Source organism: Bos indicus x Bos taurus, chromosome 9 (genome assembly GCF_003369695.1).
Source record: "Bos indicus x Bos taurus breed Angus x Brahman F1 hybrid chromosome 9, Bos_hybrid_MaternalHap_v2.0, whole genome shotgun sequence".
In the NCBI taxonomy this organism is placed as follows: Eukaryota; Metazoa; Chordata; class Mammalia; order Artiodactyla; family Bovidae; genus Bos; species Bos indicus x Bos taurus.
Window position 1 is genome coordinate 92234160 of NC_040084.1, and position 19026 is coordinate 92253185.

The 19026-nt window shown below is 40.5% G+C and overlaps 1 protein-coding gene across 1 annotated transcript in view; it reads right to left on the bottom strand.

The window, feature by feature from the left end:
* TFB1M (transcription factor B1, mitochondrial) overlaps positions 1-19026 on the bottom strand; it is a 67118-nt gene that overhangs the window by 36111 nt on the left and 11981 nt on the right. The window contains exons 3-4 of the mRNA XM_027551913.1: positions 9768-9876; positions 8345-8496 (exon numbers count right to left, since the gene is read on the bottom strand). Coding sequence (XP_027407714.1) covers positions 8345-8496; positions 9768-9876 — 261 coding nt within the window. The remainder of the gene's footprint in view (positions 1-8344; positions 8497-9767; positions 9877-19026) is intronic.

Here is a 19026-nt window from a genome sequence, read left to right on the forward strand (position 1 = left end):
AAAAAGAACTTTAAATTCCATATAAACATTATATGAAAAAGTAAAGGGCCAAGAATACCCCAGGGCACTCCAGAAGAACGTCAACAATGCGGGGCAGGGGGCTGCTCTGTGGAGGTGACACGGGGGCATTCACCTTGCCAGATATCAAAATTAAGGCAGGATCATATTGTTAGAGGCACAAATATACCCATGGAACAAAAACCTCAGAGACCCAAGCACATGTGGACTGCTAGAGGGAGGAGGATGGATCATTTGGTGACTGTGGTATAAGCAGGAATCGACAAAGAGGACTGTGTAGGCCCATATCTTATCAACCAAAAATAAATTCCAAGTGAATTAACAGTAAGTGAAAACTAAAATTTAAAAATTTTATGAGTAAATATCTATGACTCCCATGGCAGGAAGACTTTAATAATGCAAAAGCAGTAGTCACAAAAGACTGATATATATTGTTCTACTTAAGAACTTTTTGTATAATGAAAACACTATAAAGATAGGTCACAGACTGAGAGAAGGTATTTGAAACTCTTATGTGACAAAGGATTTGCTGCTGCGTCGCTTCAGTCGTGTCTGACTCTGTGTGACCCCATAGACAGCAGCCCACCAGGCTTCTCGTCCCTGGGATTCTCCAGGCAAGAACACTGGAGTGGGTTGCCATTTCCTTCTCCAATGTATGAAAGTGAAAAGTGAAAGTGAAGTTGCTCAGTCGTGTCCGACTCTAGCGACCCCATGGACTGCAGCCTACCAGGCTCCTCTGTTCATGGGATTTTCTAGGCAAAAGAACTGGAGTGGGGTGCCATTGCCTTCTCCGGACAAAGGATTAGTGCTCAGAATATAGAAGAAACTCCTACAGATCAATAATCAAAAGATAAACTAATAGAAAATACGAAGAGAAACATTGTAGCAACCCAAACGAACTATAATCATAAACTAAGCTCAAGTAAATTACAGATCAGGGATATGCATATTAAAACCATTTTAGATACAATTTCGTATTTCATGAAATAAAACTTACACACAGAGAAACGACTTAACAGAACCTAGTACTGGGGAGTATATGGAGCAATAGGAATTCTCATATGCTACTAGTGAGTGGGAACTGGTACAAGCATTTTGGACTATAATCTGGCAATATACAGTAAAGTTAAAGTTGAGTAAACTGCTGTAATCCGTCAGGTTTACCTTTATGACTATATTCTAGAGACCTGCTTCGCAGGAGATATTTATAAGGATATTCACTGCAACACTGTATGTAGTATCCAAAAAACAAAGATCCATCAATAGGTGAATGAATAATTAAACTGTGGTAATTCTGACAATGGACTAAATAATATTTACAATGAATAACAAGGGTTTCCAACATAAATCCCCAAATAGAGCAAATAACTGACAGAAGACAGGTACAGTGTGACTGCACTCACAGGAAAACGTCAAAAGATTATTTATCGTTTACTCTCCATGTGCATGTGTGTATCTATCTATATCTGCAGAGCAAGCAAAACATATTCATGGCAATACTGAGTATCGATTTTTAGACAGGTCAATTCACAGGAGGGAAAAAGGGGTTCCAAACATATTTATAATGTTTTATTTCTTAAAAAAGATATGAAAAATATGGTATGTTAGACAAAGCTGAGTGAGGCATAAAATAATTCTACACTTATTTTTCTAAAATGAGGAGATAGCAATGGCACTCTACTCCAGTACTCTTGCCTGGAAAATCCCATGGACAGAGGAGCCTGGTAGGCTGCAGTCCATGAGGTCGCCAAGAGTCGGATGTGACTGAGCGACTTCACTTTCACTTTTCACTTTCACGCATTGCAGAAGGAAATGGCAACCCATTCCAGTGTTCTTGCCTGGAGAATCCCAGGGATGGGGGAGCCTAGTGGGCTGCCGTCTATGGGGTCGCACAGAGTCGGACACGACTGAAGTGACTTACAGTTACAGTTTTCTAAAATGCATCCTGTTCCTAGAGCTCCCTGGACCTCTTCAGAATGACACAGAGTCAACATTGCAGATAGCAATGATTACTGGAATAATCCTGGGCCAAGTGTGCCTGTGGCATGCCTTACTACTCAACAGTCAGAGTTGGAGTGATTCTTTAAGTTCTATTTACTGGGCTGGGTGGTCTCCTTCCTGTTTCAGTGTGTGTGTTAACCTCTAATAGTCCCTTTTACTTTGCTGCTTCTAACCAACCGTGGGCATGAAAACCATGTAATTTGACTTGTAAAAGCTTTTCCTTTAGTAAGATTTAAACACAGGCTTTAATATGAGATGCTGAGAAAATTTCCTATAGGCAAAGCTAACTGTAGATTTTATAGTACATTTTGTTACTCAGAAACCAGACCTCATCTCAGCCTTTTTTACTTAAATTTACCTGGCTCTTGTCTCTATTTGGACAGTTAAAATTACTGGGAAGTTAATTTCAGACAAGTGATACAGCATATACAACAAAATCAATTCTTTCTTAGTAAAACCAAGAATTGTACATATTCTCAAGCAAGTAACAAAAAATAGAAGTACATATTTAAGTTAAAGAATAATCTCATGGATCAAATGGTCAAAAATATTTCTAGCTCTTCATAAAGGAAAATAAGAAACTTAATTTTACCAACGCCATTAAGATTCAAATTTTCTAAAATGCATTGTATAAACTGGCACAATTCAAAGCAGTTGCGCAAAACTAAAATCTAGCATGAACGTAATCATAAAATTAGAAAATAAACCAAAAGAAATGCCTGGACTTAAATTTTTTCATCCTGGATTTTCTTCCAGTATTTTACTTTACATCTGAAAAGTATGTCCCCATTGATAAAAGGAAGAGAATTTAAAAATCACTTTAACCAAAAGCAAAACAGAGAGGCATGGAGGGAAACCTAATTCGCTATAAAGACACATTAAAGTATATTTCACTGAAGAGTGGTATGTATCCACTTCTGCCAGAAGAAAGGAGTATCCTGACCCATGAATGTTACCCTCCTATCTCTGGGCTTCCCTGGTGGCCAGTGCGGGAGATGACGGTTCCATCTCTGGGCTGGGAAGATCCGCTGGAGGAGGGCATGACAAGCCACTCCAGTATTCTTGCCTGGGAAATTCCATGGACAGAGGAGCCTGGTGGGCTACGGTCCATGGACGCAGACATGGACTCAGTGACTGAACAACAACAATCCCATCTTTGCAACAAATACACAAAGGCTTTGGAGATGAAAACATGTCAATCTCATAACGTAGAAGAAAGCAGCACAAATACCTGTCCCTCATTTATTAAGGAAGAATTCAATCCACAGACCAGAAAGCTCTGCAAAAGACTTCATTAAACGCTAGCCTAAGAGTTCAATGTTTGATCCAACCACTCAAACATTTGATGTTTCTTTGATATATTACCGGTAAAGCTATGAAAATTCAAACACCGTTACAAGATATATTTGAAGAGCAGAAGTTCAAGGAACCAAACCAGGTAATTTTTCAGTAAAAGGAAACCTCTAACCCTTGAGCTTTTAAAAAATTCTGATTGAGTGTAAGAAAAACAAGGGGTCAACGAATTCACAAGAACAGTTTTGTTTTTTTTCTATTCATGTAAAATAATTTTAAGTAGAAAAATTAGACTTATGCTTGAGAAACCACAGAGCCAAATATCAGGGACAATGAGACTAGATAATTTATGGGAAGGCAATTCCCTTAACCAGCCATGGTCCCCTGGAGATGGTAGATGAAGAGGTTGATGCTGGACCCAGAAAGAAAAGACTGCAGATGCAGTCACACAAAGAACTGGAACATCATAATTTCAGCAGAAAACATGACCTCTGTTCAGGTTCAGTTTTCCCTGCAGCTAGCTCCACGACCTTCGGAAGACGTTAAACTGCGTTGAGTCTTAGTTTCACCACCTGTAGTGTGAGGTTAGATGAGATTTGTTAAGCTCTCATTTACTGCTACACAGTCTGATTCTATTTTATGAGCTGCAACTTTCAAGTGTCTACAAGCCCCTTAATGTGTATGAGCTGAATTCTTACATCTACACCCTGTCGTCTTAGAGAGAAAGGAACAAGACAAACATGCTCGTTTCTGCCCTGTAACTCACAAAGCAAGCCAAGCAAATCTTCTAAGTGCTTTCTGTGGCTAAAATTCAAAATGCAAATATGACAGTGTCAAGAACAAAGAGAGGGAAAATAGGAGAATGCGGCTATATAGTCTTCCACTGAAACTCTCACTTGCAAAAATGTGAAAATCAGTCAGAGGACCAGTGTTATCTACACTTTTAAAGCATTCCATAAATTATAGACTGAATATAAACTCTTCTCAATATTCAAACTAAAATTTAACTAAAATCAACTTTTTGTTAGAGAAAAATAACTGCATATGGTAAACTGGAAACAACACTATTATTAACAACAAGTGACAATGAGTCACTGAAAATGTTACTCCACCTCTTCAGCCTCTGTTCCTTTGCTCTTTCCCCCAAAAGAATGAGTATTTTTGCATTTCTATTGTGCTACTGAAGAGCAGAAATACCGTAATAATTGTATCAGCTGAGGAAAATAACCCAAGGACAAATTCAAAAGTTGAGAAAAGCAACAAAGAGAACTATCAGCGTGGCCTCAGTTCAAAGCAACAGAAAAGCACCAATAAGAGTCACAAGATGACTAGGGTCTCAGGACAAAAAGGATGTCCTCTTAAGAGTTTCTAACAAACACAAAAGTGTTCTACATTTTCGTGATGGATGCTATGGCCCAATACTCTAAAACGGAAATTTTCAACTTTGGTGGTTTTGACATCTTGGGCTAGTTAGTGCTGAGTTGTTCTTTGCTACGGGGACTGTCCTGTGCACTGAAGGACGTTTACCAGCTGCCCTGAACTCTATCCACTGGGTGCCAGAAGCACCCCCAGCTGGGACAACCCCAAGTGTCCCGGGAGTGAGGGATGGGGCAAAACTGCTGTTGAAAACCAGCACCTCTGGAAGGGAACGTGGAGACAGAGGGATGGATGCAAGAAAAAATTTCTTATAATACATTCATAAATTATTCGAGAGGAAGATACTGGAAGAGTTGAACTAAGGTAGTCATCCAGTGTCTACTTTCAGAGCAATTCTGATATTAAGTTGTATTGCTTTATTTTTTTTACAGAAACAACCATGAAGCTGACTAAAATACACAAAACAACAGGTTTTCTCAACTGGACACGATGCAGTAAGGGACTGTGATCACTGCCAGAAGAGAAAGGAGGTAAGTCTCGGGACTGCCCAGCTTACAGCTGCAGCACAAGGAGAGCAAAGAAACAGAGGCCAGAGAAGACCTGGAGTTCAGGAGACAGGCTGATGTTCTGGGAGGCCGAGGCAGCTAGAATCCGTGGGGCAGGCTGCTGGAGAAGTGGAACACAGAGCTGGAGAGGTCTTAGGGAAAGGAGGTAGAGACAGGAAGGCAGTGAGTGGAGACACACTCTCTTTCAAGTCTTTGGCAGAGCAAGGATCTGCAAGGGGTGTATGAGGTTAACTCCTCAAGGCTAGGAAGGCTGGACAAAGTACCACTGGAAAGCTGTCGGACAAAATGGAGCTCATACAGGGCTGGAAATAGTCTGCATTCCCAACAGCTAAAGTAAAGAGCCCATGAAATACACAGGACACAGGGTGGTTCCTCAGAAACACCATGGCTTAGTAGTAGGACTTAGCCCCCGATCAAAGGCTGCTTTGGACCCATCATAACAAAGCTTGAAAGGCAAACCTCAAACCAATTTGTAAGTACTTTATCTACGTGCCAGAACAAAACCCACTACTCAACCCTATACAACAAAATCTGACCCTTAACAACACTGGGAAAAAAAAAAAAACAAGCCTCACAATAGTCACTATTGTAACAAAAATTACCAGGCTTGAAAAGCAGAAAAATGGGACCCAGAACAAAGAGGGTGGGAAACATCAACTGGTAAACTAGTACAGAAATGACAGAGGCAGTGGAATTAGTAGGCAAAGATCTTAAAATAGCTATTACAAATATTATACATATGTATAAGGATGCCAAGAACAGCATAAACATGAGAAAAAGGGAAGATAGAATAAGACTCAAACGGAACTTTTAGAGATAAAAGTACAGAATCTGAAATGGAAAATACAATTATCAACAGATTAGACACTGCAGAAAAGAGTGGTAAATTTGAAGTGGCAAGCCTTATGTCCCAGCACTGCCACCCTGAGGTCTGTACCCTAGAGTAATCTCATCTATGTGTACTAGCCTAGATCATCATAAGAATGGTTGTGACTGTTTGTAATAATGAAACACTGAAACTAATGTGGGGTCCCCAAACAGGAAGACAGACAGAGAAGCCTGACAGACCAACAGTCAGTGGATAGTAAATAGCTGTATAAATAAGCTACAGCTAAGGACAATATGAGCACATCAGGATAAAAAGAATATACACTGTATGAACCCATTTGTATAAAGTTGAAAAATGGACAAAACTGAAATATATTATTATACAGGTAAGAATCTGATAAACTATGTAGGGAATAATAAATTGCAAATGCATGGTATAGATTATCCTGGTAATAGATGGAAAACAGGAGATGCAATCAGAAAGAGGCATACAAGAGGGTGTCAGAGATGTTAGTAATCTAATTATTAACTTAACTTTAATTGGATTTAAAGATTTAATGGGATTAAAGACTTTAGTTGGATTAAAGATTTACTGAGCATGACCATGCCCACCAGAACAAGACCCGTTTTCCAAACCATAGCTAGTACCTCCCATTGGGAAGCTTCCACGAGCCTCTTGCCCTCATCCATCAGAGGGCAGACAGAATGAAAACCACAATCACAGAAAACTTATCAAAATGATCACATGGACCACAGCTTTGTGCAACTTACTGAAACTTTGAGCCACTCTGTGTAGGGGGCCACCCAGATGGACAGGTCATGGTGGAGAGTTCTGACAAAAAGTGGTCCACTGGAGAAGGAAACAGCAAACCACCTTGGCATTCTCACCTTGAGAACCCCATGAAGAATATGAAAAGGCAAAAAGGTATGGCACTGAAAGAAGAACCCCTTAGGTCAGTAGGTGTCCAATATGCTACTAGAGAAGAGCAGAGAAATAACTCCAGAAGGAATGAAGAGGCTGAGCCAAAGGGGAAACGACGCCCAGCTGTGGATGTGGCTGGTGGTGAAAGTAATGTCCGATGCTGTAAACGAGAGTACTCCATAGGAACCTGGAACGCTAGGTCCATGAATCAAGGTAAACCAGATATGGTCAAACAGGAGATGGCAAGAGGGAACATCAACATTTTAGGAATCAGTGAACTAAAATGGATGTGAACAGGTAAATTTAATTCAGATGACCATTGTATCTATCACTGTGGGCAAGAACCCCTTAAAAGAAATGGGAGTAGCCCTCACAGTCAATGAAAGAATCTGAAATGCAGTACCTGAATGCGATCTCAAATATGACAGAATGATCTTTCATTTCCTTCATCAGAAGAATCAGAAATAATCCTTCATTTCTAAGGCAAACAATTCAATATTATAGTAATCAAGTCTATGCCCCAACTACTAATGCCAAAGAAGCTGAAGGGTTCTATGAAGACCTACAAGATCTTCTAGAACTAACACCAAAAAAAGATGTCATTTTTATCACAGGGGGACTAGAATGCAAAAGTAGGAAGTCAAGAGACACCTGGAATAACAGGCAAGTTTGGCCTTGGAGTACAAAATGAAGCAGGGCAAAAGTTAACAATTTTGCCAAGAGAACACACTGGTCACAGCAAATACCGTCTTTCAACAACATAAGAGACGACGCTATACATGGACATCGCTAGATGGTCAATACCACAGTGAAGAGGACCACGGAGGGCGAGATGGTTGGATGGCATCACTGATTCAATGGACACGAGTCTGAGCAGACTCCAGGAGATTGTGAAGGACAGGGAAGCCTGGTGAGCTCCAGTCCATGGGGTTGCAAAGAGTCAGATGCAATTGAACAACAACAGTTTGACTTGGGTGGTGGGGATTCGGCTGCTCTTTTGATTAAGCCATACACACACAAAGCCGTGAATATACATGACACACTCTTCTATATTCATATGTCATAAAAAAGAACTGCTTATAGCCTGCAGATTCCCTCCTTAAACCTCTTTGCTTCAAAAACTGCTTTCACTGCTCTGAGGGTTTACTTTTTAGAGACAAACTTGGAACACTCCAATCATGAGAATGCCTAGCAGGCTTATGTGAGCCAAAGTCTATATACTGAATAATGAGACACCAAACCCCCTTACCTTTCTCAACTCCAAACTGATAATATTCTTTTTATTTTGTTCTGGTAATTTGATCTTGTGATAAAACAACCATAAAAAGTTAAAACTTACCTCTGCCACTTCCTTTTGAAAAGTCAACATCATCCGGGTTCTACCATATGCAAATGGTCCATTTCTTTGAGAAACATTTTCAAGCCATTTGATAATCAGTGGAGTTGATACACTAAAAGGCAGATTTCCAATAATATGTACATTTGGAGGATCTGGTTGGCATAAGAAAAAACTTGGTATGATTATTTCATAAATGTATTATGAATACAATTTTAGTTAAGAGTAAAATCAAACTGGCTATTAATAGCATCAAACAAAAGCATACAAAAAGATAACGGCTGAGTATTTTTCAGTCCGTTTATTCTTCAGAAGCAATGTTTGCTCACAATCAGCTTTGAATTAAAGGGAAAAAACCCCACCTAATTAGTATTCAGTTAAAGTCCCCAGGTTTTGGCTTAGGAAAACGTGAAAAAGAACTGGTTTGAGGGAAAAGATCATTTAGCCTTGGACATGAGGTCAAAGTTCTTGTGGGACACCAGAGAATCTGTCAGATGCCCACAAAGGGGGATACAGGCTGGACATGAAAATTGTGTATAATATTTATGTGATAAGTGAAGTCATGGTAGGAGAAACAAGATTTAAGATGTGGGTGGAAAAATAACCACCAGCAAAGTCAGAGAAAGCTCAAAACAAGGTGAAAGGAAGAATAGGTGGGCCTGGTATCAGGGAAAACAGAAGCAGAGAAATCTTTTAGTGAGAGTAACAGTTTAACACTGGGAAACAGAGAAGGTTTGCGGCAGGCAGTTAGGTGGGTCATCCCTGTTGTCTGTGGCTGGCTGGGCAGGGCAGAAAACTGAAGATGGTCACTGAGAAGAGCCAGTTGGAAGGGGGAGACGGGCAGAGCCAGCCACTCTGAAGGAGCCTGGTGTGGAGCAGTGAGAGACTCAAGGGCAGCTGTGGAGGCACCCCCAAATCGCTTCTCCAACTGCTCTGAGGGGGGTTTATGGGCAAGAAACACTTCTGTGTGTTCCAAGGAGCTGGCACATAGCAGGTACCCAATAAACTGTCCATGAATGAAGAGTGCCTTGGAAGGTTACTGAATGTAAAAGACAGAGGAAATAAAGTCAAAAGAAAGGGGGGGTATGGCTTTGTTCACCAAAACACTTCTTTCACCATTGGGAAAACACTTTCTAGCTCATTCCATCTTTATATGGTATCATGAAAATGGCAAGTTTATATGAACAGACCCCAAAATATTTGAAAAATATTGGTATCAGATAAATTTGGATGAAGAGAAAGCAATTTGATTTTTATTTTGGAAGAAAGTGGAAAAGCAGAAAAAATTGCAATGCACCTTACCTATTTAATTATCTAATTTAATATACGTATATAATAAATATTTACAATGTATGACAAATAATACAAATATTTGTAATTAAATAATTACAAAAGAAAATAAGAAAACCAACCCAAAGACACTTACCATCCTCCCACTGTCTTTTGAGACTTTCTGGAAAAGCCCTTTCTATCTTAAACGTCAAGACATCTCCATGAACAATTCTCAGTTTTCCAGGTGCTGCATCAGAAAGCATCTAGTTTACAAAAAGGGCAATAAAATGAGCTCATACGCTTTAGAGAACAGTGGAATTCATTTTTTCTCTGGCAAATCTGTGCATCATTAAATTAATATGAAAAGTCAGAGACTAAGAATGATCGTTAACGAACTAATAGCATGCTGCGTCCACTGCAACAGACATCTGTGGTGTTCGACTTCAACACAAGAATGACTGGGAATGGCGGCAGATGATAGTATAACAACAACAACAGCCTATTAACATCACAAATATTGACATAATTTTGACCCTCAAGATGGCTTGTATTTCGGTATAGATTTGGCAAACACTGAACTCCTGCATTTTTAAACTGGAGACTAGTCTCCCAAGGCAATAGAAATAAAAACAAAAATAAACAAATGGGATCTAATTAAACTTACAACCTTTTGCACAGCAAAGGAAATCATAAACAAAAATACAACCTATAGAATGGAAGAAAATATATGCAAACAATGCAACTGACAGGGCTTAATTTCCAAAATATACAAACAGCTCATACAACTCAACAACAAAAAATCCTATCAAAAATGGGCAAAGGAACTAAATAGACATTTCGACAAAGACAAACAGATGGCCAAAAGGCACAAGAAAAGATGCTCAATATTGCTAATCATTAGAGAAACACAAAACTACAATGGGTACCACTTCACACTGCTCAGAATACCCATCATTAAAAAGTCCATAAATAACAATCGCTGGAGAGGGTGTGGAGAAAAGGGAACCTTCTACACAGTAGGTGGGAATGTAAGTTGGTGCAGTCACTGTGGAAAACAGTACGGAGGTACCTTAGAAAATTAAAAACAGAATTACCAAATGATCCAGCAAACCCACTCCTGGACACATACCCAGATAAAACTATAATTCAAAAAGATACCTGTATGCAGGTCAGGAAGCAACAGTTAGAACTGGACATGGAACAACAGACTGGTTCCAAATAGGAAAAGGAGTACGTCAAGGCTGTATATTGTCACCCTGCTTATTTAACTTATATGCAGAGTACATCATGAGAAACGCTGGCCTGGAGGAAGCACAAGCTGGAATCAAGATTGCCAGGAGAAATATCAATAACCTCAGATATGCAGACTACACCACCCTTATGGCAGAAAGTGAACTAAAGAGCCTCTTGATGAAAGTGAAAGAGGACAGTGAAAAAGTTGGCTTAAAGCTCAACATTCAGAAAACTAAGATCATGGCATCCAGTCCCATCACTTCATGGCAAATAGATGGGAAACAGTGGCTGACTTTATTTTTCTGGGCTCCAAAATCACTGCAGGTGGTGATTGCAGCCATGAAATTAAAAGACGCTTACTTCTTGGAAGTTATGACCAACCTAGACAGCATATTAAAAAGCAGAAACATTACTTTGTCAACAAAGGTCCGTCTAGTCAAGGCTATGGTTTTTCCAGTGGTCACATATGGATGTGAGAGTTGGACTATAAAGAAAGCCGAGTGCCAAAGAATTGATGCTTTTGAACTGTGGTGTTGGAGAAGATTCTTGAGAGTCCCTTGGACTGCAAGGAGATCCAACCAGTCCATCCTAAAGGAGATCAGTCCTGGGTGTTCATTGGAAGGACTGATGTTGAAGCTGAAACTCCAATATTTTGCCCACTTGATGCAAAGAGCTGACTCATTTGAAAAGACCCTGATGCTGGGAAAGATTGAGGGGGCAGGAGGAGAAAGGGACAACAGAAGATGAGATGGTTGGATGGCATCGCTGACTTGATGGACATGGGTTTGGGTGGACTCTGGGAGTTGGTGATGGACAGGGAGGCCTGGCGTGCTGCAGTTCATGGGGTCACAAAGAATCAGACATGACTGAGCAACTGAACTGAGCATGTCCCCTAATGTTTTTAGTGGCAGTATTCACATTACCAAGATGTGAAACAACCTGACGTCCATCGACAAATGAATGGATAAAGATGTGATACATATGTACAATGGAATATCGTTGTTCAGTCACTAAGTCTGACTCTTTGTGATCCCACTGACTGCAGTCTGCAGGCTCCTCTGTCCATTGGGTTCTCCAGGCAAGAATACCAGAGTAGGCTGCCATTTCCTTCTCTACAATGGAATATTACTCAGCTATTAAAAAAGAAGGAAACAATGCCATTTGCAGTAACATGGATGCGACTAGAGATTATCAATATGAAGCAAAATAAGTCAGAAACAGAAAGGCAAATATCATATGATATCACAAATATACATGGAATCTAAAAAACAACACAAATGCATTTACCTATGAAACAGAAACAGAATCATGGATGAGTCAGAGAACAGACTGCTGGCTGCCAGGGAGGAGGAGGTTCGGGAAGGACCAAGTAGGAGGCTGGGGTTAGCAGATATAAGCTTGTATATATAGGATGAATAAACAAGATCCTACTATATAGCACTGGAGAAGAAAATGGCAACCCACTCCAGTATTCTTACCTGGGAAATCCCATGGACAGAGAAGTCTACCAGGCTATAGTTCATGGGGTCACAAAAGAGTCGGATGCGACTTGGTGACCAAACAACCATAAAGCACAGAGACCTATATTCAATGTTCTACAAAAAACCATAATGGAACAGCAGAAATCAAAACAGTAGAAGGCAACTATATGTCAATAAAAAAATTAACAAACAGAAACTAAAGACATAACGAAATACTGAGAATTAGGAGAAATCAAATGAAAGATGAACTTAATTTAACTAAATCTTTATATCTTAAGTACATACAAAGGATTGATTCTACGTATTACCAAGATCTTTAACTAAATCTGCGAGTAGAGTCAACCAGGCAGAAAAGTTATATGTCACTGCCAAGCTATACGTGGCACTCTGAGACACTCTCTTGACCAGAGTGCTCCTGAAGTAATTCTGATCCATAGGCACTTTCAACCTAATGAATTATCCTGCATGTTTTAACAAAAGCTACTTCCTGGCCAATTTCTACCTTCCACTCTTTGTTGTCCTTCCTTTCTTCAGTTTTTCTGAGTGAAAAAGAGAAGTACTTCTTTCCTTTATCTTTTTTTCCCTCCTTCTCATCCACCTTAACATCACACCTTAAGAAATGCTCTCATAGTACTGACGTGTTGGCACCTAACTAAAAGGAGGCTTACAGGTAAGCCATCTATAAATGTGAATGTGTTAAGTGCCCTAGACTCAAAACCAAACTTGATTCTTAAAGTCCTTAATAAAAAACCAACAGCCAGTTGCAACCCATGAGCTTATAAAGTTAACATGCAAGAGAGTAAAATCAATGAAAACAAGCACATCTAAAGAACAGTGTGGGGAAGACATAGGGGGTTTGGTACCGACATGTACACACTGCAATATTTAAAGTGGACAACCACAAGGTCCCCCTACTGTAGAGCACAGGGAACTTTGCTCAATGTTACTGGCAGCCTGGATGGGAGGGAGTCGGGGAAAATGGATACGTGTATAAGTATATGTATGGCTGAGTCCCTTTGCTATCCACCTGAAACTATTATTGTTATTGGCTATTCTCCAATATAAAATAAAAAGTTAAAAAAATAAAGTAGGTTACAAAAGGAAGAAAAGAAGAGGTGACCCTCTTCCCATATTAAATCTCAGTTCAGGGAACTCAGAGAACCTTGGCTCCAATTCAACGAACTTTTGCCCTTAGCATCCCCCGGATCATCTTCTCATCCTATCTCTCCTCTGACTAATTCAGGCAACTGAGGAAGGATGAAAGCACCATCACAAAAGCCATGGAGGAGACATGGACCAAGGCACCTAGCTGTAGATCACTCACATCTCTGGGTCAACAATGTGCCTTGCACATGCTTCTTTATAGCGTTGTGTATTATAATCATGGATATACAGGTTTCTTTCCCCTGTAACAACAGAGGCCCCTTAAGGGCACCTGTTTCTTATCTACTTCAATATCCCCTGCGGCTGCAACCATACACAGTAGGTGCTTTATATGTATTTGACAAGTGAATGAATAAATGTATGATCAAATGGCATTCAGTTTTCTATGATGCTGGAAAACTCCTCTCCTAGCCTACAATATTCGGGGCCCCTAAAATTTGAAAGGTTCAGAAACTTGCAAAGACTTACTTCACTGATAAGTCAATTATACATGTGATGTTGGAGAAATGCGTAGCTGAAATGCATATGCTGATTAAAGGCTAAACATTTTAAGTTATGGGAATCATCTAGTTTGATCTGTTTAGCCACGGTAGTTTAGCAAAAATAATTGTGTACCTCTGATATTAATGTACTTATGGATTATTTTAAGTTGCCATGATTTGCTAAAACTTACCTGATGAGTTCCAGACAAACTTAGAAAATATAATAACTTAGACATATTACAAAAAAAGGGGGATCTCGCTCTATAGGACAGGCTTTTACCGTATAAAAATTGTATTTAATGGCAGCATTTACCATCAATGAAGAACATTAAATTTTCTTCTGTAATTATGCTTCACATAATTAAAACAAAACAAATAAGCATACCAAAAATAAAGAGGCAGAATTAAAAGCTTATGTTTCACAATGTCAATATATAGAAAGTAACGAGTAATTAAGGCTAAAATAAAACAAGGTAAATTTGGCTCTGTGGCATTAATTACATGCTCTGATAACTTCAACCATGTTTGAAATATTATTTTCCACCTTGACACATGCAGCTACATACCAGGAAACTGGTAAAAATACACATTTACCTTCCTTTCCCAAGTTTAAAGTGCTAGTTTTTTGGATTCCCCTTCTGGTTTATGTGTCAGTCAATGACACACCAGGTCCTCCTGTTCTTTAAGAGGTCTACTTTTTCCAGGACAGCTCTGCAGCTCGAGCTTTCCCCTTCCCACTCCCCACTGCAGAAGGAATGAATGCTGCTGTTCACAGGTTTATGTGAAGGCCCTGAGCAATTATGGAGGCCAAAAAAAAAAGTTGTACAAACAGAAATGACAGTATAATTATGGACAGAAGCCATTTCAACACCTAACAATAATCAGCAACGACACAGAAAGACCCCGTAACCCACGAAGAGAAGAAAATGTCCGCATTATCATAATGATACTAGGGGAATGACGAAAGGGCGGGACAGATCACTATTACAGCCCTCAGGAACAACACTGGAGCCTGTTACACCTCAGAACTCTGGGAGTGTTGCCTCATATTGACCTCAAAGGCACCACCGATGATCCATGCAGGCACTAATGATAGCCAAATGAGTAATTTTATAGACACTCAAATTGTTCTACCATTTTCAATCCTGTATTTTCCCAAAACGAGACATAAGCAGGCTTTGAGTAAAAAGCATTCATTAAATAAGGCTGTAAAAGAAGAAAACCAAACTGTGATAAAGGAAGCATACAAAGTATGTAGATTGTGAGAGCTTTACATTGTACCAATCCTAGAGATGTCAGATCCTGAAGCCAACATACTGAACTATATCATTTTTACTCAGTGTTGGAAGTAATTACAGCCAGTTTCCAAGACACTACATGTGCTTTTCTGGTATTAAGTTCTATAAAGGGTACAAGGAAGAAACAGAGAATGCCTTTGATAAAACTAAGAAAACAAATGCAGAAGTGTTCTTCACAGTCACCTAAAAAATCTCTCTCCTCTTACAAGTCAAGTACTTAGTGAATGCTGTCCTGCATGTGTGTGTCACGGGGTGGGGGGTGGGTGGAGGGGAAGCTATAGTCTTAACTAGGTAGTTTGCTGGTGATCTAATTTGATGAGGAAAGAATCTGTGCAATTTCTAGAACCTATGCCCATTTATAAATCCCTTCAGTGCAAAAAACTAACAGCCATTTGATATGTTTTACGCCACCTTCTCACGGTGACTTCCCTGGTGGCTCAGACAGTAAAGCGTCTGCCTACAATGCAGGAGACCCAGGTTCGATCCCTGGGTCGGGTCGATCCTTCCAGGCAGTACTCTTGCCTGGAAAATCCCATAGATGGAGGAATGTGGTGGGCTACAGTCCATGGGATTGCAGAGAGTCCGACACAACTGAGCGACTTCACTTTCACTTTTTCATGGTGAGGGGCTCATGACAGCCAACACTGCACAGTGGGCTAAGCAGTCATCACACAGCCCGGTAATACTGCCTTCTTTCTAACCTGCCACAGACTGCCTTTTCATACTGTTCATGGGGTTCTTGAGGCAAGGATACTGAAGTGATTTGCCACTCCCTTTTCCAGTGGACCACGTTTTTTAAGATTTCTCCACCATGACCCGTCCGTTTTGGGAGGCCCTGTATGGCATGGCTTATAGCTTCATTGGGTTACACAAGGCTATGATCCATGTGACCATTTTGGTTAGCTTGCTGTGACTGTGGTTTTCATTCTGGAGGTTGTGGGATTGTACTTCTTGCTTCTTCTGTCTGCCCTCTGATGGATGAGGATAAAAGGCTTGTACAAGCTTCCTGAGGGACTGGCTGTGAGGAAAACTGGGTCTTGCTCTGGCAGGCAGGGCCATGCTCGCTAAATATTTAATTTTCTGCTGATGGGTGGGGCTGTGCACCCTGCCTTTAGAGGCAGTCCAGTTCTAGAGCTTACAGGCTCTATGGTAGGGCTAAAGGTGACTTCCAAAAGGACTTATACCAATATGGACCTCCCAGGACGGCTTCTGCCAGTGCTCCTGCTGACCCGTGCCTCCACAGGAGACCCTCAAACACAGGCAGGTCTGGCTCAGTCTCTCACGGGGTTAACTGCTCCTTTCCCCTGGGACCCAGTGTGTACAAGGTTTTGAATGTACCCTCCAAGAGTCTGTTTTCCCTAGTCCTGTGGAAGTTCTATAATCAAATCCCATAGACCTGCAAAGTCAGATTCCCTGGGGATTCCCATTCCCTTTGCCACATGCCCAGGTTGGGAAGCCTGATGTGGGGCCTAGAACATTCGCAACAGTCTAAGAACTTCTTTGGTATTATTGTTCTCTAGTTTGTGGGTTGGAGGTTCATAAAAATGTAAGGAGGTTATAACAAAAACCATCCCCCCAAAAAAGAAATGCAAGTAGTCAAAAGTGGTTATATGAGATAGCTTTTGGCTGTGCTTTGCTGGAGCAACTGTGAAGAGATACCCCACGCCCAAGGTAAGAGAAACCCAAGTAAGACGGTAGGTGTTGCAAGAGGGCATCAGAGGGCAAACACACTGAAACCATACTCACAGAAAACTAGTCAATCTAATCACACTAGGACCACAGCCTTGTCTAACTCAATGAAACTAAGCCATGCCCATGGGGCAACCCAAGATGGGCGGGTCTTAGTGGACAGATCTGACAGAACGTGGTCTGCTGGAGAAGGGAATGGCAAATCACTTCAGTATTCTTGCCTTGAGAACCCCATGAACACTATGAAAAGGCAAAATGATAGGATACTGAAAGAGAAACTCCCCAGGTCAGTAGGTGCCCAATATGCTACTAGAGATCAGTGGAGAAATGACTCCAGAAAGAATGAAGGGATGGAGCCAAAGCAAAAAGAATACCCAGCTGAGGATGTGACTGGTGATAGAAGCAAGGTCTGAAGCTGTAAAGAGCAATATTGCATAGGAACCTGGAATGTCAGGTCCATGAATCGAGGCAAATTGGAAGTGGTCAAACAAGAGATGGCAAGAGTGAATGTCGACATTCTAGGAATCAGCGAACTGAAATGGACTGGAATGGGTGAATTTAACTCAGATGACCATTATATCTACTACTGTGGGCAGGAATTCCTCAGAAGAAATGGAGTGACCGTCATGGTCAACAAGGGAGTCCGAAATGCAGTACTTGGATGCAATCTCAAAAACGACAGAACGATCTCTGTTCATTTCCAAGGCAAACCATTCAATATCACAGTAATCCAAGTCTATTCCCCAACCAGTAATGCTGAAGAAGCTGAAGTTGAACGGTTCTATGAAGACCTACAAGACCTTTTAGAACTAACACCCCAAAAAGATGTCCTTTTCATTATAGGGGACTGGAATGCAAAAGTAGGAAGTCAAGAAACACCTGGAGTAACAGGCAAATTTGGCCTTGGAATACAGAATGAAGCAGGGCAAAGACTAATAGAGTTTTGCCAAGAAAATGCACTGGTCATAACAAACACCCTCTTCCAACAACACAAGAGAAGACTCTATACATGGACATCACCAGATGGTCAACACCGAAATCAGATTGATTATATTCTTTGCAGAGAAAGATAGAGAAGCTCTATATAGTCAGCAAAAACAAGACCAGGAGCTGACTGTGGCTCAGACCATGAACTCCTTATTGCCAAATTCAGACTGAAATTGAAGAAAGTAGGGAAAACCACTAGACCATTCAGGTATGACCTAAATCAAATCCCTTATGATTATACAGTGGAAGTGAGAAATAGATTTAAGGGCCTAGATCTGATAGAATGCCTGATGAACGATGGAATGAGGTTTGTGACACTGTACAGGAGATAGGGATCAAGACCACCCCCAAGGAAAAGAAATGCAAAAAAGCAAAATGGCTGTCTGGGGAGGCCTTACAAATAGCTGTGAAAAGAAGAGAAGCGAAAAGCAAAGGAAAAAAGGAAAGATATAAACATCTGAATGCAAAGTTCCAAAGAATAGCAAGAAGAGATAAGAAAGCCTTCTTCAGCGATCAATGCAAAGAAATAGAGGAAAACAACAGAATGGGAAAGACTAGGGATCTCTTCAAGAAAATTAGAGATACCAAGGGAACATTTCATGCAAAGACTGGCTCGATAAAGGACAGAAATGGTATGGACCTAACAGAAGCAGAAGATATTAAGAAGAGATGGCAAGAATACACAGAAGAACTGTATAAAAAAGATCTTCACGACCCAGATAATCACGATGGTGTCATCACTGACCTAGAGCCAGACATCCTGGAATGTGAAGTTAAGTGGGCCTTAGAAAGCATCACTACGAACAAAGCTAGTGGAGGTGATGGAATTCCAGTTGAGCTATTCCAAATCCTGAAAGATGATGCTGTGAAAGTGCTGCACTCAATATGCAAGCAAATTTGGAAAACTCAGCAGTGGCCACAGGACTGGAAAAGGTCAGTTTTCATTCCAATCCCAAAGAAAGGCAATGCCAAAGAATGCTCAAACTACTGCACAATTGCACTCATCTCACACGCTAGTAAAGTAATGCTCAAAATTCTCCAAGCCAGGCTTCAGCAATATGTGAACCGTGAACTTCCAG